This window comes from Malania oleifera, chromosome 7 (assembly GCF_029873635.1).
Source record: "Malania oleifera isolate guangnan ecotype guangnan chromosome 7, ASM2987363v1, whole genome shotgun sequence".
NCBI lineage: Eukaryota > Viridiplantae > Streptophyta > Magnoliopsida > Santalales > Ximeniaceae > Malania > Malania oleifera.
In genome coordinates this window covers 60,014,189-60,039,623 of record NC_080423.1, presented here as the reverse complement: position 1 = coordinate 60,039,623, position 25,435 = coordinate 60,014,189, and the positions used below count along the sequence as shown (strand labels likewise).

Genomic DNA, 25,435 nt, shown 5'->3' with positions numbered 1-25,435 from the left:
AATGGTTGCCACATCATCCATAGTTACACTCCAAAAAAAATTTTAATGACAAAACAAATATATTAATTAAAGAAATATTTACAATGAATGGAGGAAAAGAAATCCTCTCAATATACTCCTCCAAAAGTGATTAGTCATATCAATGGTTGCCACATCATCCAACTTGACTGTGTCTTCCTCATAGTAACTCCTGATCACGACTAGATTATCATAACTTTCAAACGACCTACATAGTAAAGTAATTACCTTGGCTTCATCTTCTAATTTCATGCCAATGATTTCTAGCTGACTTAAGATATCATTGAAGCGTTCAAGTGATTTTTTAGATCTTAGGGCTTTCTCTCATCTCTAAGCGATGGCTTTCAAGAGAATCCAATTGAGGAAACACTCAGCTCTGGACAACATTCTAGCTTTTCTCATAAATTGACATCCTCACAGTTTGCGTTGTACACGAGCTCATCCCATGGGCAAGTTTCACCATATCAGCTATATAAATCCAACAAGATTGAAACCAAAGCTTTGTAGTTCCATTTTCTTTCTTACAACCAAGGTCTTAAATTTCAATTTCTACTCAGATTTCAAAGCTCAAAGAGTACGGAAATTTCGACAAAAATTTCGATTTCAATTTGAAAAATAACGAAAATTAGTAGTAAAGCGTGGGTTTCTTTGTGAAACTTTAGAAATGGTTAAAAAAACATAATAATATAAATTTTAGGACTTTTATGTTACAAATTAAATGCATCTATGTTTCGTATGAGATGGAAAAGTTGTAAAATAGTATGTGTATCAAACATATTTGTAAGATAATGTACATTAAATATATTCAGTTAATACAAAAGAAATTCATAAATCATTTAAATATTATTTATTATACAAATAATGATAATTTAGACATGAATGATTAAATAAAATGTTACCATAAGTTTATTTTTTCATACAATTTCAAAAGCACTTGTAATAAACTTGTTTCCATAACATAATTAAGATAGAAAATTTCACTTCACTCTCGAATTTTTCATTTCAATTCTAACGAAATTTCATCATATAGTCAAAATTTCAACAAGTTTCGCTAAAATTTCAAGATTTTGATAAATTTTGGATGATTCATTGAAATTTCGACAGAAATTATGCAAGATGGAAATCCACTGCCAGTTCGATTTTGAGGGTGATGGAAATTGAACTACAATATACAATTTTCTAGTTCTAACAAAACATTAGGATATGGCCCCTTGCCTTTCTCCTTTCATCCTGTTTCTCATTTTTGTTTACATAGACAGCTGTCCTTAAGAGTCCTGGACTACCGTGGCAAGTGTACAGCTACAACCTAAAGCCTCCTCTTATCAAGAAAAAATACCTACAATATGTTGGAAAAAAACTAAGGTGTCTCAGAATTATCATGCCCCCTCTATTAAACCTGCCACATAAGTTTATCTATAGTCACCTTGCTTATGTGGCATGGTTTTATTATAGGGGGTATGATTACCTCGAGACATGTAAGTCTTTCAATACGTCTTAATAGCCCCTTCGAACATATTAAGGCCTATTTTTGCGGAGCAAAGTATACAACTTTGTAAGTTTGGCTCTTCAATTTACAGTTGTTACCATAAGGGGAAGGTAGAAGAAATTTACTGCGGTACTCAAAGATTGCTGGCGAAGAATGGGAGACGAGATATTGCATCCTTTTTAACTTGGTCTCTTCTTAACTTTCCTGTCAATGTGACAGGGAATGGCTCCCTCCAAACAACAAAAAGTTTTGGTATTTTAAACCTGAAAAGGCAGAAGAAAATGAGAAAATATTCCAGAGATATTTTACCCACGATCAGTTAAAAATTATGAGGAGAAACGTACCCAGTTAAATTCCTTTCTTTACAAAATTGGCGGAGGGCATCACTGGATAAGTGTGGTTGTTTGCTAACAACAGTAGAGTGATCGTCAATCCACTGCCAATTTTCTTTCAAGCAAATACAAGCAACAACCATCTCTGTCAGGCGAACATCTGGAACTCCAACAACAACAATGCAAGAGACTCCTGGATGTTGTGATAGGACAGCTTCCACCTAAGCCATCATACAACAATACAGGTCTATATAATACAAATAAATCATACTTATTTAAGATTATGTACGAGAACCTATATAGAATACAGCGCTTTGAAACAAGATAAAAAAAAAGGAATATTTTCCCTGATTTTCACTGACGGTTAAGACAGTGATGAGACAACAGTTTTATCTCATTAGCAAAATAAACAAAGGAGTTTTGTTTTCTGATGCTTACCTCTTCTGGATAAACGTTCTCCCCACCACTCTTAATTCGACCACTGGCACGGCCAATGAGCCATAGATTACCATGACCATCAATCCGCCCTACATCACCAGTGTCAAGCCATCCTTCATCACAAGGACTTGATGTCTTTGCCAGAGCTTCACCCCAGTACCCGAGCATTACATGAGGACCACTAGTTAAGATCCTTCCCACATTAGATGACTCCTCCACCCTAATCCTCAGTTTAACATGTGGTGCAGGCTTTCCAACACAAAAAACATCTAGTTGCTGAACTGAATTGGATTTTATTCCATCAACTATCTGATGAGAGCGATTAGAGCTTTCATGTTTTGGGTCGTAGAGGGTCATGAAGGTAAGTGAAGAACATGCCTCTGTCATTCCTTCACAAAATTCAAAGAAATGACAAGAAAACAAGAACCCAAGGTTAAGTGTGCAGTTGTCAGAAATTCAAAAAAATCCTTGAAGTTTATTTGTCTGAGTTTCCAAATCCTGATCCCAATGTAGTTAGTCAAGCAAAATGAAGTGACATTAATCTCTTAATTAATCTCTAATCAATCGGACTAGAATTTCTCTTCAGAACCAAGCTCAAGTAGATTCAAGCTTTAGCTTGTGCACATGAAGCTTTGTTCAAGCTTGCTCATGAGATTAACAGAGGGAGCTCTATAGTGCAAAATTCAAATACGCTAAATTCTGTTTTAAACAATATCCACTGAACTCCTATTTAAAAAATGAAAAACTAGAGCATTAACAAAATCAAGAAAAATGGTGAAATTATTCCTTTAAACCATTGACTCTTCCTTCTTTGAGAAGATCGACGCTATATTTCAGGCAAACCACTTAATTAATTGCCCTAATAGCTCACTCATATCCATATGTTTCCAATGATTTAATACTTCACATTCCTAAAACAATTTTGACTAGTGTTTCATGAGATTTTCACTGTACAGAATTTCACTTGTCCATAAGACCAAAACACAGCTGATATAGACATTGCTGAAGCTTGGCTTGTTTAGCTGCTAAGGCTTTGCGCCTAACTCCATATTTGGATTGATTAGGTTAGTGACAGAACTTAAATAACACAAATTTGGACTGTTGATGAGCACCTTGCTCATTTATCAAGCCATTAAGCTTAATATCTCCGATCAGCTGAACTGGTTGCATAAGGTTTATACAGAACTGGCTGACAGTGCGAAGGAGTCTAAAAGGACCATTTTTGACATTGAGATAGAATCACTCTGTTGCAATCAATTCACTAGTTTTGAGTGAATGTTGGGGAAAATAATATCTGCAGTTGTTTAATTGGTCATCATTTTCATACTGGAGGTCATGAGAAGACATTCGATCAAGAAATTGCTTCAAGGACAACTAAGACGTACAAAGTTTCATCACGGAATCATATTCAGCAGCTTGAATTATAGAAATACTTGGAGGGGCATAATGGGAAAAGAGATTCACCATAAGCTGAAAGAAGCTTAGCTTTTGGGAAGAATTTGGTGGCTTCATTAATGAGCTGAGCAGTGAGGCTACCACCACCATTTAGTATTTTCTTCACACTCTGTTTGCCTTTCCATGTTTCTTTAGTCCTGAAATATGCTTCCAAAATCAAACAATGAAGTGAGAAAACTGACACAATCATGGCATGAGAAAATTTCTTGCCCATTTCACCAAGTTTTGTTTTTATCCTATAGTGATGCATCGAAGACAAAGATACGAAATAAGTATTAAAGCCACACAGCATAATGTTCCATGTGTGCTGTGAACAAGTGTGAGTTTTAGGCAAGGCAGAAGTGTAGCTGTCCTTATGTGGCAATTTCAGTCAGTTGTGAGGTTTCAGTAGGGTGTCATGTCTGTTAATAGAGTGTGAATCCACAGAAAGCAAGGATAAGGCATGTGGTTGAGTTGAATTTTCCAGGGACCAAAATTGACAAAGCAAGTCATGAAACAAGTGAATAATGAAAACAGAAGAAATAATGATGACACAAAATGCGTAGAAGATAGAAAAATGTATTTTTAAAGATTGTCCAGTGATCTAGCTTCAAATGTAATAAATTTTTTTATCACGTAATGAAGGACTATATGATTTACCTGATTAAAGAAACTAAATCAGCCATTATTGCAGGGACAGTGATTAGAGAAGTCACATGGTGTTGCTCTATGGCATCAAGTGCCAATCTAGCTTCAAACTTAGGTATTATTACATGGGAACCTCCTTTCATCAGCATTGCCAGAGCTGATGATATCCCACCAATATGGCACAATGGAGCAGCATGCAAATAAACCTGCAAATAACATAAAGCATCTAAAAGTCATTCCTTTTGAGCTATATTTATAGCAAACACCAACATTTTTTGTGAAACTTTAATTTTTCTATCCTTAAGTACTACCGCACAATTTCTAATACTTTAATTTCTAATTTCCCTATATGTTTAAAGCCACCAAAATAATAGTAAATCAATTTTAAAAAGGAAGGCCTACTTACATCATCCTCATTGTAGCCAACAACGTCAATTTTGGCTAGAGATTGTACAATCAATGCAGAATGACTTATTGTGACTCCCTTTGGCCTGCCAGTGGTTCCTGCAGCCCAAAAAACAATCAAAACCAAATGTACTGCTCTTCCAAGAAGATTTTCTGACACATAAAAGGAACTTCTTGTACCAACCTAAAGGACAGATGATTAATAATAACAGTTTACATCACATTACAATTTAAGTTACTAAATAATGTTATTCCATGGTGACCCTAAACCAAGCACCATTAGACAGGAACCTTAGGTGGCTAGAGGAAGCATACCAATGAACCTTATGGTTTAACTAGCTATACATATTTTGAGTTCAAAACAGCTTTTCAAAAATATAACTAATCATATATTCGTGAGATTTTCGTGCAGTGACTCTGCATTTACAATTACACAATTTTTAGTTTTGCCTTTTACATGGAAATTACATCCAGAGTCACGTGAAGTGGGTGGGAGAGTGGGGAAGCAGGGAGATGCAGATCATCCAAAGATCAGTAGTGCCTCAGAAGCATGCATTTAACTTATACATAATATAAGAGAAAATATAATCTATTATCTCTTTCCACTCATAGCCAATCCCAAGCCTGGATAGAGGATGGTTGCGTTAAGTAGCTGAGAGACAATGTAAACCTTATCAGATCTCTATGATGTGAATCTTATGGATGATTCACTGTAGACTCCCCTATGAGCAACATGTTGCACATTAACCAGGTGCATGCGATGAAAAATAGGCAAAGGAGTGACATATCATTGCCCCAATGAAACTCACTGCACTGGTGGCAATATCAAATATGCAAAGGTTCCTGCACCATTCTAGATGCATCTGGGCGAAGAATAATGTTCAGGTTACTAGGGTTTGGTTGGCAACTTGGAAGTTGGAACCTAAGGGCCCTTACTCATAAAATATTTCTACAACATTATTCATATAAACATGTAAAGAAGTTGCTTCAAGAGACCAGGATTAGGTTGGAAACTTGGAACATAGGGACCATTACAATGATTAAAAGAATAAGAAACTAAGTGGATATTGGAAAAATATAAAGAAATTGAAAATTATTTATTTTACCTTTGGAGCAGTAGGAAATAAAAACACAAGAATGGGATAGGCCCCATTGTAGACAAAGGCCTAAAAGTTTGTGAATAGATGTTTAAAGAGTAGAGGCAGAATCATAAAAATTAAGATGGTTTTAGGACAAGAGAGAAGTCATTGGTACTTACATTCCTCGTGTAAAGTTAACAAAAAATACCTAAAATGACAATTTTGGGACAGTTAATAAAGGTGGTGAGCACATGCAGTACAAGGATAAGGATACAAAAATAAGTCTCCTCAAATGATTTAATGCCGTGTTTGGTTGGCAAATTCTAAGATGCTGCCCAACATCATAATTCTTAGGAACCATAATACCCCAAATTATGGGATTCCCGGGAATATAGGATCCCTACATTTGGTTTAGAAGCATATTATTGGTATATTCCTAGGAATGTGACATTTTCATGTTTGGTTTATTCATGGGAATAATAATAAAATAACAATATTTTCCCAAAACATTCTCAAGCTGAATGAGTGACTCTTCTAAAAAAAAGTACTTAGTACATAATATTTAGCCAAAAAATCAATAAATAAAAAAATACAATAATAAAAAAAATTCACTCATTAAAGGCACAATATCAAAAATAAATAATTAAAATAACAAGAGGACAATGAGGGAGAAGTATCTGTGGAGAGGGGACAAAGAAGGAGAGATGACATGAGATTGAGAATAAAATAGGTTATAAAAATGTGAGGGTATTTCTGGATTTTTAAAATATATCTAGGGCATTTTTTGTCACTTCATGTTTTTCGGAGATTCCCTGATGTCGAGAATCTGGATACCCACTTTTAAAATGGGAATGAAGTTGTCTGCACTGAAGAGCATTGTGGGGATATGCACCATTCCCAGAAATGGGATTCCCAATTATAAAATGTGAACCAAACTTGGGAATACGCCGGAAGCAAATGAACCATTTCCAAGAATCATTGGTTAAGTCCATGAACCAAACACCACAATAGAGTTTCCTATGTCATATGATCTCAAAATAATCAACGCTTGCTTTAAGAAAGAGAAGACCACTGAATAACCTTTATGGATAAAATAAAAGCCAAATAGATTTTTCTTTTAACTAGGAGTGTACATCCTCTAATACGCAAGGAGTATAAAGTTATCAAAGTTTAACCACTGCACTAGAAAATGGAAAAGAAAGGTAACATATGCACGCTAACGAAAGAGAACTTGGCCGTGGAATCTAAAAGGTGAAAAAATAATAAATTTAAAGATAGAAGGACGAATTCAAGTGGACAATTGAAAACAACATAAACACAAACACCTCTTGTAAGAGGGTGGCTAATTCTGTTAGAGGTATAGTAGAAGTGGTTTTAGATTAATCCTGTTAGATTACCACTTTACCTAAAAGCTTAAGCTATTAGGTTGTGGGCAACAATGCATATCAAGCTTTAACACTCCCCTACATGTGCAGCCCGACAGCATGTGGAGAGATAAACACACAATAAATAACACTTATGATAGGGAACACAATAATATTTTTTAAGCACTCATAATAAATCCGGGCAACAAGACTAGGATCCAAGACCTCCTAGCAACTGGCTCTAATACCATGTTAGATTACCACTTTACCTAAAAGCTTAAGCTATTAGGTCTTGTGGCCAACAATGTAGGAGCATAACTAGTAAAGATTGGTGGTGGGATAAGAATGTCTAAAAGCAATTAAAAAAAAAGGATGTGGTTTGAGACGTGGCGATAATATAGAAATATAGAGAACTTTGAAAAGTATAAAGACGCAAGAAAATATGTAGAAAAGAAAAAAAAATAGAAAATATTCTTGTAGCTCTAATAATTTATATTCAAGATTAAGCACTAAAGATAGCAAAAAGTTCTAAAGACTAGAGAAAGAAAGAGTAGAGACTTAGGAAATATCAAATATATATATATATATATATATATATATATATATATATATATATAAATGAGGGTGAATGGATGATGATGTTTTAGTGAACAAATAAGGTGCAAAAAAGAAAGATGAACAACTTATTGTATAATTTATTTCATGAAAACCAAGTAGCAAAGCTAAATTTATAATTGATAAATAAAGGACTAAAATTTAATTGCAAAATTTAAGTAAATGAAGTTTGCATTAGATAAGATGAAAAATGGACAAGTTGCAGGACCAAATGAAATTCCCGTTGAAGTTTGGGAATGCTTAGGAGAAAATAAAGTAATACAGTGAATTAGTTTATTCAAAAAAAGTATGAGGAAAAAGAAGAAATGGAAATAGGAAAAATCACTCTAATAGCTACATATAAAAATATGATATTCAAAATTATAATAACTATCATGGAACTAAATTGAGCCATATGATGGAACTTTTGGAAAAGGTAGTTTGAAAAAGGCCATTACAAATGAGGATTTCAAAAAATTAGCTTGGCTTCCATGCAAGGTCTTAAATTTCGATTTCGACTCAAATTTCGAAGCTCCAAAAGTACTGAAATTTCGACGGAAATTTTGATTTTGATGTCGATTTCGATTTCGATTTGAAAAAATAACGGAAACCAGTAGTAAAACATGGAATTCTTTGTGAAACTTTAGAAATGGTTAACAAACATAAAAATATAAGTTTTAAGACTAACATATTGCAAATTAAATACATCTATGTTTTGTATGAGGTGGAAAAGTTGTAAAATAGTATGTGTATCAAACATGTTTGTAAGATAATGTACATTAAACATATTCAGTTAATGCAAATGAAATTCATAAATCATTTAAATATTATTTATTATACAAATATTGATAATTTAGACATGAATGCTTAAATAAAATATTGCTATAAGTTTATTTTTTCATATAATTTCAAAAGCACTTATGATAACCTTTTGTTTCAATAAAATAAATAAAAAAATAAATTTCACTTCACTCTCGAGGTTTCGATAAATTTCGACAAATTTCACTAAAATTTCGAAGTTTCGATAAATTTCGGATGATTCGTTGAGATTTTGACGGAAATTATGCAAGACGGAAATCGATTGCCATTTCGATTTCGAATGTGACGGAAATCAGAAATTTCGACGGAAATTTCGACAGTTTCATGGAAATTTAAGACCATGCTTCCATGGAAGCTATATATCTATCAAGTAGATTAATGGAAAAATTTAAGGAAAAGAAAAGGGACTTGCACATAGTTTTCATTGACTAAAAGAAGCCTATGATTGGTAATGGAGTCTCATGGTGAGTTCTAGGCAGGAAGAAAAAAAAAGAGTGCATAGTAGGCAGAAAGATGTAACTAAGAATAATGCCCAATGAGGTAATGACTTGTTTTAAGAGTCCAATACCAGTAAGTGTACATAAAGGTCTGCCTTGGAGGTCCTTATATTTTACTTTAATGGATGAACCGACATATCCAACACGAAGCCCCATGGTGGATGTTGTCTGTGAGAAGGTTTGAAAACCACCACACTTGTAAAGTGGTGAGTGTTGTGTATATATAATAATTTACATATTACATTGAATAATTACAAATCAATTACCTATTAATTAGAGGAAAGATGAAAGGAAAGTATATACATAATATCCTCCTAGAATTAAGGCAGAGAATCCTTAACACCCATTCGCAAGCTTAGCGTCGGATTGGAACGAATGTGAAGCTTGGATCAGAAGAATATAAAGAGAGGTCTGGACACACTTTTGGTGAAGATGTCGGCAACTTGCAAATGAGAAGGCACATACTGGGTGCAAAGCTTGCCAGTGAGAACAAGTTCACGAAGAAAGTGGTAGTCTAGCTCAACATGCTTGGACCTTTTGTGAGAAACGGGATTGGAACTCAAGAAGATTGCACTCTTGTTGTCACAAAGTAGAAGAGGCCGCTGCAGAAGAGGGACTTTAAGATCATGAAGGAGATGCGTGAGCCAAAGGATTTCGGTAGTAATGAGAGCCAAGGCACGATACTCAAATTCATAACTGGAGCGAGAAACAGTAGGTTGTTTCTTTGCACTCCAAGACACCAAATTGTCACCAAGATAAATACAATAACCAGAGGTAGAGCAACGAGTGTCAGGGCATCTTGCCCAGTCTACATCTGAGTAAGCAACTAAAGCACCAGAAGCAACAAATGGATGAAAAGTGAGGCCAAAATGCAGTGTGCCCTTAATATAGCGAAGAATACATTTAATTGCAAGGAAATGGTCTTCATTCGAAGAATGTAGAAATTGACTGACAGAGTTGATAGCATGAGCAATATCAGGACGTGTGATAGTTAGGAATTGAAGAGCACTAGCAAGAGATCTATAAAGCATGGGATCTGAAAACAGAGGACCATCAACAGACAAGTGCTGGGAAACAACCATTGGGGTGTGGACTAGTTTTTTGTCAAGTAACTAAGCTTGTGTGAGAATGTCCCGTGCATATTTCAGTTAATTGATAAGACCATTAGTGGTGGATGTAGCTTCAAGACCAAGGAAGTAACTGAGAGAACCCAAATCCTTAGTAGCGAACTCAGAATTGAGCTTGCAAGTAAAACTATCAAGAAGAGAAGAGTTGTTGCCTGTAATAATGATGTCATCAACATAGAGAAGCAATAGATCATGTCAGACTCCTTATGAAAAACAAAGAGTGATATGTCTGCACGACTGCAATAAAAACCAAGTTGAGTGATAAAAGAGCTGAAACGCTGAAACCAGGCGCGAGGGGCTTGCTTTAGGTCATAGAGACCTTTCTTCAACTAACAAACATGATTGGGGAAATGAGGGTCAATATACCTAGGGGTTGTTCCATATAAACATGTTCAGTGAGATGGCCGTTGAGGAACGTAGTTTTGACAACAAGTTAGCGAAGAGACCATTTGTTTGTCACAACAAGAGAGAGTATAACACAGACAGTGGTAGCCTTGATGACAGGACTAAAGGTGTCAATATAGTCAAGACTAGATAACTGTGTGTAGCCCTTGGAAACAAGACGGGCTTTAAGACGCTCGATAGATCCATCGGGTAACTATTTGGTCTAAAACACCCATTTGGAACCTACAATGTTGGTGTTGGCAGGTCGAGGAACCAAAATCCAGGTACGATTATTTTGCAGGGCTTGAACTTCTTCGTCTATGGTGGCAAGGCAAACAGGATTCTTAGTAGCGCATTTGAACCTTTTTGGCTCAGTGGATGCACAAAGAGCAGAACGAAGTCTAAAGGATTTCACAAGGTCGAGATGCGATGGGTGGCGAATCTTAAAAATACCAGCTTTGGCTCGTGTGAGCATAGGATGGGAGCCCAATAGGGTAGCTGCAATAGAAGTGCAGGAATGATAAACAACTCAGTGTTGGGCTTAGGAGAAGCTTGTCGGAGGTCTGAATGCGGCAAAGATGGACTTGCATGAGAATTAGCTGCCTGCAAAGACTGAACCACTGGATCAGAACAAATAACACACGGGGTGGGTTCGGATTGAGGAATGTGTCGGGGAGGTGGTGCAGGAGAAGGTAGGGGCATGTCTGTATAGGAAAGACTAGGTTCTAGAAATTTTGAGATGTGGAGGGAGGATATGGGTTGGGCCTAGGAAGTATGTTGGAAGGGAAAGTGATTCTCATCAAATTAGGTATGTCGGGTGATATAAAGCCTAGAGGTGGTAAGGTCAAGCCAACGAAACCCTTTGTAAGATGAATTGTAATCCATAAAAATGCAAGGAAGACTATGGAGGGGGGGGGGGGGGATTTGTCAGTCATGTAATCACGTAAGCAAGGATAAACACTACAACCAAAGGGATGAAAGTTCTCTTAATTAGGAGAGGAACCATACAGAAGCTTAAAAGGGGACTTACCTTCGAGAAGCAGTGTGGGCAAATGGTTGATGATGTAAGCAGCAGTGCTAAAAGCGTCAACCCATAAGTGAGTAAGAGTGTGAGAGTGGAAAAGGAGGGCCAAGCCTGTCTCAGTCACATGACAGTGTTTCCTTTCGATGCGACTGTTTTGGGCGGGTGTATATGGACAAGAGAGTTGATGATGAATGCCAGAGGTAAGAAGGTGTGCTTTAAAGCAGTTTCTAGTGAATTTTGCACCAACATTACTTTGAAATATTCTTGTATGAGCAAAATGTTGATTTTCCACAAATTTTTGAAATTGAAGAAAAGTACTATAGAAGTCAGATTTTAATTTCAATGGGTAAAGCCAAGTGAAACAAGAAAAACGATCAACAAATAAAACATAGTATACAAAACCCAAATTTGACTTTAGAGGAGAAGGGCCCCATATATCACAATGAATAAGATCTAACACTTTGGATGATTGATGTTCATTATGAGTATAAGGCAATTGGTGATTCTTCGCAATTTGACATGTACTACATAATAAAGGAGATGGCAATAAAAAGGTAAGATAAAACTATTCTTTTTTATTCAAAAGAGAGATAATAGAATGATTCACATGGCCAAGGCGAGCATGCCATAAATCATAAGAAGCATGAAGAGATTTATTTTGGAGGGTAGAAACAAAAGCGAAATTTTCGCGTTCTAGCACATATAAGCCGCCATCTCGTTTAACAGTTGCCACTACCCTTCCCGTTTAGCAATTCTGAACAGTAAATAAATTATTAGTAAATATAATGGATAATGGGAAATCAGACGTTAATTTACTAATGGACAACAGATTTTTAGTGATGTGAGGGACAACCAAAACAACTAACAATTGAAAATCAGGGGGGGGGGGGGGAATTTTACCAGTGTGGGTGATGGGTACGGACGCACCATTCCCAACAATAACACAATCTTTACCCATATTAGACTGATCCAAGTTGGACTGAGTTGGAGTCATGTGGGCCAAAGGCCCTGTATCTAAATACCAATCCGAGTCCTCATATTCGGAGATGGAGCACGATGAGGTGAGGGCTTCAGCAAGTTGAGCTTTAGAGGCATGACCATGGCAATCATACCATTTGCTGCACCGATCCACATACCCTCCATGCGGCATATTTGGCAACTTGGGGAATGTCGTCCAGAGGAAAAGCGCCCCTATCCTCGTCCATAGCTTCCAGTTCGGCCTTGTTGATTTTGAGAGAAATTGGACCTTGGGTTCTTCTTCGGAGGGTGGCAATGGGTAGCAATGAACGCCGCAGTGGGCGGGGCAGCAGGTTCTAATGATTTTTGAAAGAGCTCAAAGCTCTCGGCTTTTGGCACCAAGTTAAAAAAATAGGGTAACGGGGTGAGAGCCATTTGTGCTATGGAAAAACTCGAGAATTCCGTCCAATTGCATGAAGTTGAGCACATAGAGCCTTGAAGGCTCGAGCGTACTCCAAAATGGACCTGGTGCTACGTTTCATCAGTTGCAAATCATCCTTTAGATGGATTTCATGGGCCTTGGAGCGATGGTTGAAGGTGTTCTCCAAGGTAACCTAGACCTCGCGTGAATTGGAGAGGTCCATGAACTCAACCATGGCCTCCTCAGTGAGGGAGGACAAGAGAAGTCTAAGGAGACGTTTATCTGTATTTGTCCATGCCACATATTTGATGTTTGGTGTCTTAATTAGAATCCGCAGGGTCAAAGCGGGGTGGGGGCTCAAGAGTTCCATCCACACAACCGATCTATTCTTGGCTCTCTAAGAGAGGAAGCAATTGACTCTTCCATAGGAGATAGTTGGAAGAGGAGAGTTTGATTGTAACCATGTGGATGAGGGTGTTGAAAGGAAGAAGAGTGGAGGAGGGTTTGGCAGGGCAGCCATGGGTGGCGAGTTGGCGACAACAAGGGGGCAATGGTGATGGCAGCTCAGCGAGAGGGTAAGGGCAACTGCAAAGACTGTTGCGGTTAATGGAGGACAACACGGTGTGATGGCTTGTAGAGAGCAAGCTTCGATGCAACAAACCGAGGTTGGAGGAGAACAGAAGGTGGGGATTGGCGAGTCGGCGATTATGTCATTAGTGCGACGGCTGTGCAGAGGCCATGGGAGGGAGGGAAGGCCCGCAATCATGGTTTTAAATAAAGGTCGCAACTGTTATGTAACGGTATTTTGGGTTACCGATACCGTTACACACCGCGAAATCAGTAAGTAGAAAAATCATGGTCGTAGCCGCCGTTACGGACTGCGACCGTTACGTAAAGACTACTATGACCGTTACGTAACCACTACAAGACTGTTACACCAAAAAAATATTTTATTTTTTACTTTTTCTTCTCACTTTTTCTCTCTCTTTCATATATCATTATCAACATACCAAGTGGCAAGAGGGGGGAAAGATTATAATGAGGATGAAAATGAAACAAAATTTACTATTTCTTTAAATACTCACAATATATGCATTAATTAACAATTTTAAAATACTAACTTGTTAGGAAAATATTTTTTTTTATATAATATTAGTAATGTGATATTTATGTTCTTTATTTTTCAACTTCAACCTTCTTTCTTTTCTAACTATTTTATATTTATATTATTCATGTCTTATGTGTCTAATAGATTAATGGAGTATATAATATATTTTGTTTTATTAATTAATTTAGCACACATAAGAATTTATCATAGATAATAACAATGAGAAGTATAAATACGCACACACATGTAATTTTCTATCAATGGTGGTTTAAAACAAATGTAAACTTATTGCCCTTACCATATAACTTAGTTACTCGAACTAAAGGATCCAAAATACACAACTCTTTCTAAGAATGGCTACAAGCTCAAAACATGCAAGTACGCTAATATGCACAAGGTTGTGTGTGCTTCAAAAAAACTCACAGCCGTTACACCCGCTTCCCGTTACACCCGTTACCATTACGTTACGCTACCCGCTACCGTGAATTAAAACCATGCCCGCAATAGAGAACGAGTGGTGCCAAGAATCAGAGGGCTATGGTGGCGCTGTGCACAGAGAAGGCCGGTGATACTCTTGGTTTCACAAGAGAGAGAGAGAGGCTCGGTACAGTCATGGAGAAAGCAGGTGCGGCGACTGTAGCCTGCAGATCCCTTAGGGCTTCTGTGCGAAGAAGAGGGTTTGGGGTAGGAATGGGCGAGATAGGGTTGACACCGTGATGGCAGTGCAGCGGCTCTGGGTTGCAGCAGAAAAGATTAGGGTTGCTGGGAGGGGGGAGGGGAGAGTAACTGGTGGGGTTGCGGCAGTGATGTCCACAAGAGATCAAGGTGGATCGTTTAGGCTTATCTGATACCATAAGAAGGTTTGAAAATCGCCACGCTTGTAAAGTCGTGAGTGTTGTGTATTTATAATAATTTACAAATTACACTGAATAATTACAAATCAATTACCTATTAATTAGAGGATAGATGAAAGGAAAATATATAAATAATATCCTAATATAATTAAGGCAGAGGATCCTCAACAGTCTGTTAATTGTATCATATAAATCTATTAACTAGTGGAGTAGAATCTAAATTGGAATCATGGAGAAAAGCTTTAAAATCTGGAGGTTTCAGGCAAGGAGTAAAATTTCAATTTTAATGAAATTTTCAAAGGTCACAATTTATGGTTGATTTTGATAGAAATTTTGATCGTGATTTAAGAAACACCTGAAAATTATACTAAGTCATGGAAAACTTTGGGAAATATTAAAATACATAAGTGTGAATAATTTAGAAACAAAATTTTAAAACCCTTAAAAAAATTTGCTCCTTTATTCAATTTTTAGTTTCAATTCCAAAGATTTCAGCCAAATATTTGCAAAAAAAGAAATTGAATTTTGATTCCCTTTCAAACACTCCTCATATTTGAAATTTCAAACAGAATTTGGACATATTTTTGAAATTTAAGACAACGATTTCAAGATAACTAGGAATAGACAAAATACTTGAAATGCAATTTTAGTCATCTACGAGGAATGGTAGATAAATATTATAATTTATTGTCAAGAAATCCTAATATGAGTACATTTTTGGAACCATTGATCTATTATGCAAGTTGAGGGAGAAATTGAATATGTAATACATAAAATTAAAGCAGATTGTATAAAATGGTGAAGTGTTTCAAGTGCATTGTGTGACTATAGAATACCTTCAAAATTAAAAATAAAACCAGCCATGATACATGGATTAGAATACTAGGCAACTAAGCAATCATATAAGAATAGCTATAGCAATAAAAATGCCAAGATGGATGGCTAGTAACTTTTGACGACAAAATGAGGAACAAGCACTTCTATGGTAGGCTAGGTGTAACACTAGTAGAGGATAAGATAAGGAAAGTGTGGTTAAGATGCTTTGGACACTTACAACATAGACCGAATAACGCTCAAGTGAGGAGGGGTGATTTACCTTATGTTAGGCAGTATGAACTAGGAAAGGAAAGGGTAGACCTAGAATAACTTCGGCCGATGGTTAGTAAGGGTTTGAAAGCACTTCAACTTTCTGAGAATGTTGTCCCGAATTGCATGGAATGGTGGAACAGGCTTCATGTAACCAACAGCCAAGACTAAATGCTTGGGTGTTGTTGTTCTTCTTAAAGGCAAAAATATATATCAAACTATGAAATAAAAAATAACATATAATATTTTCAAATAAATTTTTCTTACCCCCCCTGCATGCAAACTATCATAATTATACAAAGACTGTTTTCAAATGGCAATGCCTAAAAATTGCAAAATTACATTGCCACTTCAATTTTAAGTGGAAATAATTAACTCTAGGTACATGGCCTACAAAAAGAATTTTGAGGCTTGTAATGGTTGAAGTGATGTTTGGTCATGATTGGAGTGAGGTCCTTTCAAAATTCGATGCAAGTACAGCAGCATTGAGGTTCTGATATGGAAGCATCAGCTACAATAGAGGTTCTTGTAACTAGATTACATCACATTGACTTTGAAAACTGGTTTCAACAACCTAAGCGTTAATAAAAAAGCCCTTCATATGCTTACATGATGCAAGAACAAGGTGAATAGTACCATGCAGACTTTCTACTGTGTCTAGGAGCCTTATTTTTTTTCCATCTAAAACAAGCAGTGTCCTAACAAGTAGCCAGTCTTTATGTCAAAAATATGAACTCCTGAGTGAAAATTTTTTAACAGGGAAAAATTTGCAATATATGGATGTGTTTCCTCCATCACCCTTGCATCCATGCCTATTGTTTTCTATAGTTGCTTGCACAAAATTTGAAGGGTTTTAAGCATCATACAATGAACATAAGGACTCAAATGTTCTCGAAGTTTCTTCAATAGATTTACAAGAAATAAATAAATAACAAAAACAAACAATAGAAACTATACCTGAAGTGAAGCATATAAGAACAGCATCCTGGGGTGCCCAAGAGTAATTGAAAAATGGAGGCCTTAAAGAACAGCTCTTGAGCATTTCTGTAGTTAATGCTAGATGAATATATGTATATATATATATTGTGGAAATAACATTAGTAAGGTGAGGCTCTTACCACCAGCTGTAATTTTGGATGTCAAGAAAAATACATACCAATCTCTGTATTGTTTCGATCTGGATGGGAACACATGAAAACATACCACCTAAGAGAAGGTATATGATTATTTTGGAGCTCTGAATGCCAGTAACTACAGCTATCATCAGTCACCAACATTATTGGGCTCACAACTTCCATTGCTGATCGTGCCTCTTCAAAGCTCTATAAATTGATGTACAGTACCATTATAATATTGAAGTGTGTGTGACGTGCATGGCAAAATTAAGTACATACTACAATGATTCCTAGAATATTCAAGGAAATGCTGAAACTTAATGCTTTGTTAGTACAGTTACAGTCAGGGGCAGATCTAAGGGAGGGCTGGAGGGGACAACCGCCCCCCCTAAGCTACCCCACAATTTTTAAAAAAAAATGAAGTCAACAAACTTCCATAAGCTTCCCCCCACGTTCCACTTGCTTGCCCCCTTGGCCCCCACCTTGGCCCACTATTTTTTTTGCTTACTTTATAACCCTCTCAATTCTTTCTCCCTTAATTTTCAAATTACAAATCCAAATTTCCAAATTTCAATTTTAAATAGTAAAAAAAGTTAAAACTTGAACAATTAGATAAAATATGATCAAACCAATTAAAAAATAATAAAAAAGGTATTTATGTTGCAAATATTGTAGTTTCAAAATAATAAATGTTGTTTTGTGAGATTGCAAAAGATTTATTTATTATTATTATTATTATTATTTAGTAACTATAAGTTGTCCTGTTTGTAAAATTATTTATGAAAATTTTAAAGTACTTGCACTTAATGTTTTAAGTTAATATAGGTGGGTTAGAAGGCTTCTTGATAATAGGAAATCTTGGATTTGATTCGGCACTAAGACCAATTCTTGATTTATTCGGAAATAATTGTGGGGTTGGTCACATTCTTCCCTGGTTTGGTTTCACTTTGTAGGAGTCAAAGGATTCCAAGTTGAAGTTTCGAGTCAGAAAAAAAAAAATTGTTTCAAGTTAGGATTCTACTGAAAATTCTTCTTCATATGTTTTTAAATAGTCGATCATTTTTTTTTTTTACTCTTTTTCACCATTATTGGAATGTTTTTATTCATGGTTATAATTAAAAAATTAATTTTTTCATATTAATAAAGTAGATAATTTAGTTAAATTCAGTGAAAATTATAATAAGTATGAATATACTAAGGGTTTGTTTGGTTCAAGGACTTTTCTTGGAAAGAAAAATAAAGACAAATAAGAAGAAAAGTGATTTTTCATTATATTTTCTTTTTATATTAAATTATTTTAAAAAGATAATATAGTTAAAGTTCAATGAAAATTATAATAAGTATAAATATACTAAGGGTTTGTTTGGTTCAAGGACTTTTCTTGGAAATAAGAATACAGAAAAATAAGAAGGAAAGTGATTTTTCACTATATTAAACTCTTTCTATTAAATTATTTAAAAAATAAAAATTTGTTTTAATTTTATAGTGTAAGGAAAAATTAAATGCTAATGACGTGTAAAATTAAATTTTCGTTTGATACAATCATTATTTTTTATTTTCTTTTGTCCTTTCCTCAATTATGAAAAGTAAAAAAAAATGGATTTCTTCAAAAAAAACTCGCTAACGTCTTTCAAAAAATCTAAAACATTTTCAATACTATTTTTATTAGTATACTTTGCCCCCCTAACTACTATTTCTGGATCCGCATCATCAGCCACTGGTTATAGTGAGCTGTAATTAAGCTTGTAAACAGGATAATGACATCATGATGATCATCATGTGATTTTTCCACTGCTGTCGGTTTATGCCACTTGGTATATAAGTGAATTAAATCCTAATCTTTATCATTTTCATAGAATGCACCTTTTATGTACTTTCAGTTTTTATTACTTTTAAATTTTAATACAGATATTAACTTTGTGCAAATACTAAAATGTCAAAGAAATAAAATGTGATGATTCTGGTATGTCACACTTCAATCTTAAATATGAAGGTGCGTGCACGTCTATCACTGGAATTAAAATTTTCTCCAAAATTCAATTAATTTTTATTCCAAACCAAGAAGACGATAGTTCTATATTCTTGTACTCTTTTTTTTTTCTGGGAAATAATTATGAATACAGTTGATAAACTATTGATCAAAAAATACAACTAATCTATTGAATCAGGCAGCTTTGTACATTCAAACAGCTTGATGTATACTTGACCAAAATTTAAGAAAATTCTTACAAGAACACAACATGGTCGAACAAACTGGCTTCAATGTTATTTAATCCACCTTGATTTAGTTATTTCCTTATATAAAGCATATGCATTCATACAGGTATGATGTATTAGTTCCAGGCAGAACTCCACGGAACACAAATTTATGAAGTTTATAAATCATTCAGAGCTCCATTCAATGGATTAGATTTTAAGGGAGAGTACAACAGACAAGGTAGATAAGAGGGAATTGAAAACACATTTATTAAGGTTAGAATTCTTTCAGAGCTCCATTCCATTGATTGGGTTTTAAGTGAGAGCTCAACAGACAAGGTAGATAGGAATGAAGGACATATTTCCGAATGTTCCTCCAGCTCCCACCAAAAAAGGGGAAATTTTAGAGAGAGAGAGTTTCACGACATGTGGAATAACTAGTCTGTTCCACATGTTAAACATCAACAGTAAAACCATTTCCATGAATCAAATAAGAACTACTAAGCATAATGTATGACTTACCCATCGGTAATTCAGAGGAGCAACTATCGCTCCAACAAATGCAACAGCCAGTAACCATTCCAAATACAAGTCCCTAAAAGAGCATATAATCAAAGGTTATTATACATGAAGATCAACTATAAAGGGAAAAGCTAGAATCATTCATCTCTAGAGCTACTACTCGTTTTCATTTTTTTTTAGAAGGTAAAGGTAGTCAATGGAGCTAAAGCAACCAGTCCAAATATGAGTCCTTAAACAAAACATAATAGGGGTTTATTTCACAATTTGCATGAGGGGAGTTGATAAATTTTCCACCCATTGTAGATATCAATGACTAACAAAAATTTTAAACCATCTAGTCACTTGTCTTTTCGGAAACACTAAGTTTTCTGTTCAGTTTTTTGACAAAAACAGAAGGGATTAGTTTTATTGTGTTCCCAATTATAAAGAAATCAAGAGACATTGTTGCAAAACTATTCAGGGAATAATTGGAATTTGGAAGCAACATTTTCCTGTTTTGAAGATATGCTCATTTTTAATTACATATTTTCAGCAAGACAAAATGAAACAGTTTTACCTTGTCTTTTGCTACTATTTAGAGTAAGGTATGACAAATTAAGAAAGAAAAATGTTTGCAACATCACCTTCAGTTTCTATCATCTGAATGTTGGACCACAATCATTAGAAATGAAAACGCAGCACTAAAAGCACTCATATGCTTTCCATGCCCTACATATATATACAGAAGGATGGGTAATTTTTTCATACTACAATGCAGTTCTTCAATTCTATTTGTTCTTCCATTTCTAAAAGTGATCCTTCAGCTTGAGCCAACCTGTGTCAACAGTTAATGCCTTAATGGTGGTATAATCCATGCTGTGACATGAATATGCCTATTGTACATCACAAGGATCATGCATGCAATTTGTTTTATGAAGTCTTTACTTTTTTGCTGAAGTGACGAAGAGAAGCAACTGAGCACAAACCTGTTAAAAGCAGAGATGGCAACAATGTATCCAGATCCAACGCCCAACTGAAGCAGTCCATAGGCCAGGTCCAACACACCCTCGACGAACTGCTTACCCGTCATTTTCCGGTCTCCAGTTATTATGACTGTAGAGTCACACTGAAGTGTCGCTAACTGGCTCAAGCACTGGCAAATATGACCTCCCGAGTAATAATCCATTTCTGCAGAGATTACAATTGGAACTTGGCCAGTCTACTCTATTAAATCATTTCATAGAAACCCCTCAAGATTCATCAATTTAATTTCAAGAACAGTTCTACAAGACTTCAATACAATTATAAGTGCTGATTTTTAATTACTGCTATCAAATAGATTAGACAACTAGTGTACAAAGATCAAAGGAACATTCTTCTAGTGCAATGAAAAAAATTTCATAATATCAAGCACAAGAGCACGGGCTCAATTCTTCAAGGGATCACTTAACATTAAAAAAACATGATGAAGGTTGGGACTGTAGGGGATCTAGGAGCAACAATAACACCACAAGAAAAATAAACACCAAGATTTAACGTGATTTTGGTCCAAACTGACCTATGTCCACAAAACACACTGAATTTCACTAGAACTGGGAGAAAATACAAGAGGAGGAGGCTCCTGCACTCTACTCAACTCAACTCACTTTTCTCACACCTCTCTCTGTCTCTCTCACCTTCAACTCAATTCCATTCACTCACGTTCACAATTTTATTTCATGCACACACATTTATATATATGAATGGGAATGGACATAGATGGAAGATGGTAATGAGGGTTTAATGGGGTGATTCAATGGGATGAGCTGGGATTAGCAGCGACACTCCAGCACATCAAAGCTGGCTCTCCACAGCTCCTCACAGTTGTCTGTCTCTACAACTCATCAAGACTCGTCAAGGCTCCGTTTCCATTTTAGCTTCAACAATCTCCCACTTGGAGACGAAGACACCATCTCAACCAGTATATAGGTAAATGATGTGCTCAAATCTGTCTTCAAGCATGAAGACCAACTGAAGTTGAGCACAACTTCAGCTTCTCTGTAGTCACCACCTTTGTCAACATATCTACTGGATTCCTGTTACCTTGGATTTTTTCAAGTTGTAGGCCCTCAGAGGCAACAATGCTCAAGACAAATTTGATGGTTGCTAGCTTCACAACTGGTGCAAAAATGTTAGTGTAGTCGATTCCTTCCTTCTGCTTGAAGCCTTTGACTACCAACCAGACTTTGTACCTCTTGGAGCCATTATGCTCCTCTTTGATCTTGTACATCCACTTGTTGTGAAGAGTCTTCTTACCTTTGGGCAACTTAGTTAGTTCCCACATTTTGTTGTAGGTAAGGGACTTCATCTTGTCCTTAATCGCAAGCTGCCACTTACTCGAATCTCCCGCCTAACATGCTTCATCATAGCATTTGGGTTCTCCTCCATCTGTAAGAAGTAAATAATTCATATACCTCTTATTTGGTACATGGTGCCGATAAAATTTCTTAAGCTTCAGAGCTGGAGTAGGAAGCAGTGGTACGACGATCTGCTCCACAGGTTCCTCTGCCTGAGGATTACAGGTGTTTTTCTGTTGTGTCTCCTTCGTCTGAGGATTCTCGGTGTTTTTCTGCTATGTCTCGAAACCTTCTAGGACATCATCCAAGTCTACATAGGTTGCTTCATTCTGAACTAGTTCTATGGGTTCTATTATGTGTCTGTCTTTGTACACCACATTTTCATTAAAGATCATGTCTCTGCTTCTAATTACCTTCTTGTTTTCATCGTCCCAAATGCGATACCCATACTCATCTTCACCGTAGCCAACGAAGGTGCATTTCTGAGACTTTGAATCAAGTTTGTTTCTCACACGATCACTAACATGCACATGTTGGAATAGAATAATGGAAAAATAGAAAAAACTGAGAAGAAAAATACTGAAAAATGCCTCTTTAATTTACTGACTTGATAAAGAAATTACATATATAAAAAGCTACAGTGCTGCAACACTTTTTGCTGGATTTTTGAGATTCTTTTCTATTTTTTCACTACTTACAATGACTGGGATAAGGCCACTATTTATAGGGCAAAGTACATGGGGAATAAATGGGAAATTTTAATATTCTAGGGACTTAACAACTCATTAAATAAACCCTAGAAACAAGGCAAAGAATATGACAAGTTCCTAGACTAAATAACTCACTCTTGTGCTATTAATGGATGATAGTTGTATTCCACTTTGAAAAACAAAACAAAACTTTGAATAAGAATCACACTGGCTGCAACTTGCTGATTGAATAATTTTATTGGTAAATGTTCTGCTGACTATAAGCTGAGTTGTTTGCTGACTTTTCAACTAAATAACTGAATTAACTAACTTTAGTAGGTTCGCGGCTTTCTCACAAATTCCCCTCTAAAGCCATGAGTCCTAACATGTCTTTGAACTTCAAAAACTTTTCAGTAGTAATAGGTTTTGTGAGCATGTCTGCTGGTTGTTCATTAGTGCTGATGAATTCTCGCTGAATTTCTTCCTACTGCACAAGGTCACGAATAAAGTGATGTTTGACCTCAATATGCTTTGTCCTAGCATGAAAATCTGGGTTCTTAGTTAGAGCTATTGCTGACATATTATCACAATAAATGGTTGTAGGACCTGCTTCAGCCCTAAATCACTAAGTAATTTCCTCAGCCAAACTCCTTCACAAGCAGCCTCTGTTGCTGAAATATATTCTGCTTTTGTAGATGACAAGGCAGCAGTGTTTTGCTTTCTTGAACACCATGAAATGGTGCCATTTCCAAGGCAGAAAACATATGCCGATGTACTTTTTCGATCATCAACTAATTCGTCCCAATCACTGTCAGTGAAACCGATCAAAACAAACTCAGAATCTTTGTTGTACTTCAATCCAAGTTTTAGTGTGCCTTTAAGGTATCTTAATACCCTTTTAGCTACTGCATAATGAAGTACACATGGTTTGTGCATGAACCTAGACAACATAGTAACAGCTTGTGTAATATCAGGCCTATTATGAGTCAAGTAAATAAGGGATCCAACTAAACTCCTATACTGATTTTCGTCGAATTTCTTAGCTCCATCATCAGAATTTAATTTTTCATTTAGAGCCATAGGAGTACTTACAGCCTTACAGTCCTTCATATGAAATTTCTTCAAGATATCAGCTGCATACTTTTCTTGGGAAATGAAAATTTTCCTTCTTCCTTGCTTAATTTGCATCCCAAGAAAGTACTTCATGATCCCCAAGTCTGTCATCTCAAAATTTTTCATCATTGAGTGCTTGAAATTAGCAAGAAATGAAGATTGCTTCCAAAGTAAATCAGATCATCAACGTACAAGCAAACAATGATGAAATTAGTTGCTTTTTTTAAAAAAAAAAATAAAGAGCTAATTCATGAGAGCTTTTCTGAAATCCTAAATTCTGAAAATAAGAATCAAGTTTACTGTTCCAAGCTTGTGGAGCTTGTTTGAGGCCATACAAAGCCTTGTTCAGTTTCTATACCTTTCCTTCTTTGCCTTTCACTTCATATCCACATGGTTGCTCAACATAAACTTCTTCATTCAGTTCTCCGTTGAGAAACGCAGATTTAACATCCATTTGATACACATTTAACTCCATTTTGGCAGCTATTGCAAGTAGAAGCCGAATTGTCTCAATTCTTGCAACCGGTGCAAAGGTCTTGTTGAAATCAACTCCAAGTTGTTGAGAATAACCTTTGGCAACCAATCTGGCCTTGTACTTTTGAATGGAACCATCCTCGTTGTACTTCGTTTTGTAGACCCACTTGAGACCAATAATGTCTTTGCCTTCAGGAGGATCCACAAGCTTCCATGTGTTGTTATTTTCAATCACGTTTAGCTCTTCTTCCATGGCCTTTTTCCATTTTTTATCCTTCACTGCATCTTCAAAATTTTGTGGCTCACAAGAGAAAAGAGCAAATTCTGAATTTTCATTATAAAAATAGCTTCTAAAATCACCACACCTCTCCGAAGGTCTTCTAACTCGTTTAGATCTTCTTAGGACGGGTGAAGAAGATGAAGTTCCTTCAGTTTTTGAATTTTCATATTTTGAACTAAGGTTCCTAGGTGCAATTTCAGCTTCTAAAATTACTGGATTATGAGATTCAGTAGCTGATTTAGGTCTTGTTGCTTCAGCTAGTACAAAATCTAGAATATTTGTTGAGTTCTGGCTATAGGAAGTCCACTGCCATACTCCCCTTTCATCAAAGATGACATCTCTTGCCACTGTCAGCTTGTGATTAACAGGATTCAGCAGCCGGTAGCCCTTTGATTCATCACTGCACCCAATAAACAGAAGCTTTTCTCCCTTATGATCAAACTTGTCCTTATTAGGAGCTTTGTTGAGTGAGTAGGCTAAACAACCAAACACTTTCAGATGGCTAACATATGGTTTTCTCCCACTCCAAGCCTCATAGGGAGTTCTATTCTTCCCTGATTTTGTTGGTGACCTATTTAAGATATAAACATTGGTATATACAGCTTCAGCCCAAAGAGAATTTGGAAGATCTTTACCTTTTAACATACTCCGAGCCA

At 36.0% G+C, this 25,435-nt stretch overlaps 1 protein-coding gene across 1 annotated transcript in view; it reads right to left on the bottom strand.

The window, feature by feature from the left end:
• Window positions 1-1,130: 1,130 nt before the first annotated feature.
• LOC131160531 (2-succinylbenzoate--CoA ligase, chloroplastic/peroxisomal) overlaps window positions 1,131-25,435 on the bottom strand; it is a 38,337-nt gene continuing 14,032 nt past the window's right edge. Inside the window, exons 2-11 of the mRNA XM_058116316.1 lie at window positions 20,874-21,075; window positions 19,909-19,981; window positions 17,232-17,397; window positions 17,033-17,131; window positions 4,763-4,860; window positions 4,369-4,562; window positions 3,739-3,866; window positions 2,275-2,663; window positions 1,849-2,057; window positions 1,131-1,767 (exon numbers count right to left, since the gene is read on the bottom strand). Coding sequence (XP_057972299.1) covers window positions 1,638-1,767; window positions 1,849-2,057; window positions 2,275-2,663; window positions 3,739-3,866; window positions 4,369-4,562; window positions 4,763-4,860; window positions 17,033-17,131; window positions 17,232-17,397; window positions 19,909-19,981; window positions 20,874-21,075 — 1,688 coding nt within the window. The 3' untranslated portion in view covers window positions 1,131-1,637. The remainder of the gene's footprint in view (window positions 1,768-1,848; window positions 2,058-2,274; window positions 2,664-3,738; window positions 3,867-4,368; window positions 4,563-4,762; window positions 4,861-17,032; window positions 17,132-17,231; window positions 17,398-19,908; window positions 19,982-20,873; window positions 21,076-25,435) is intronic.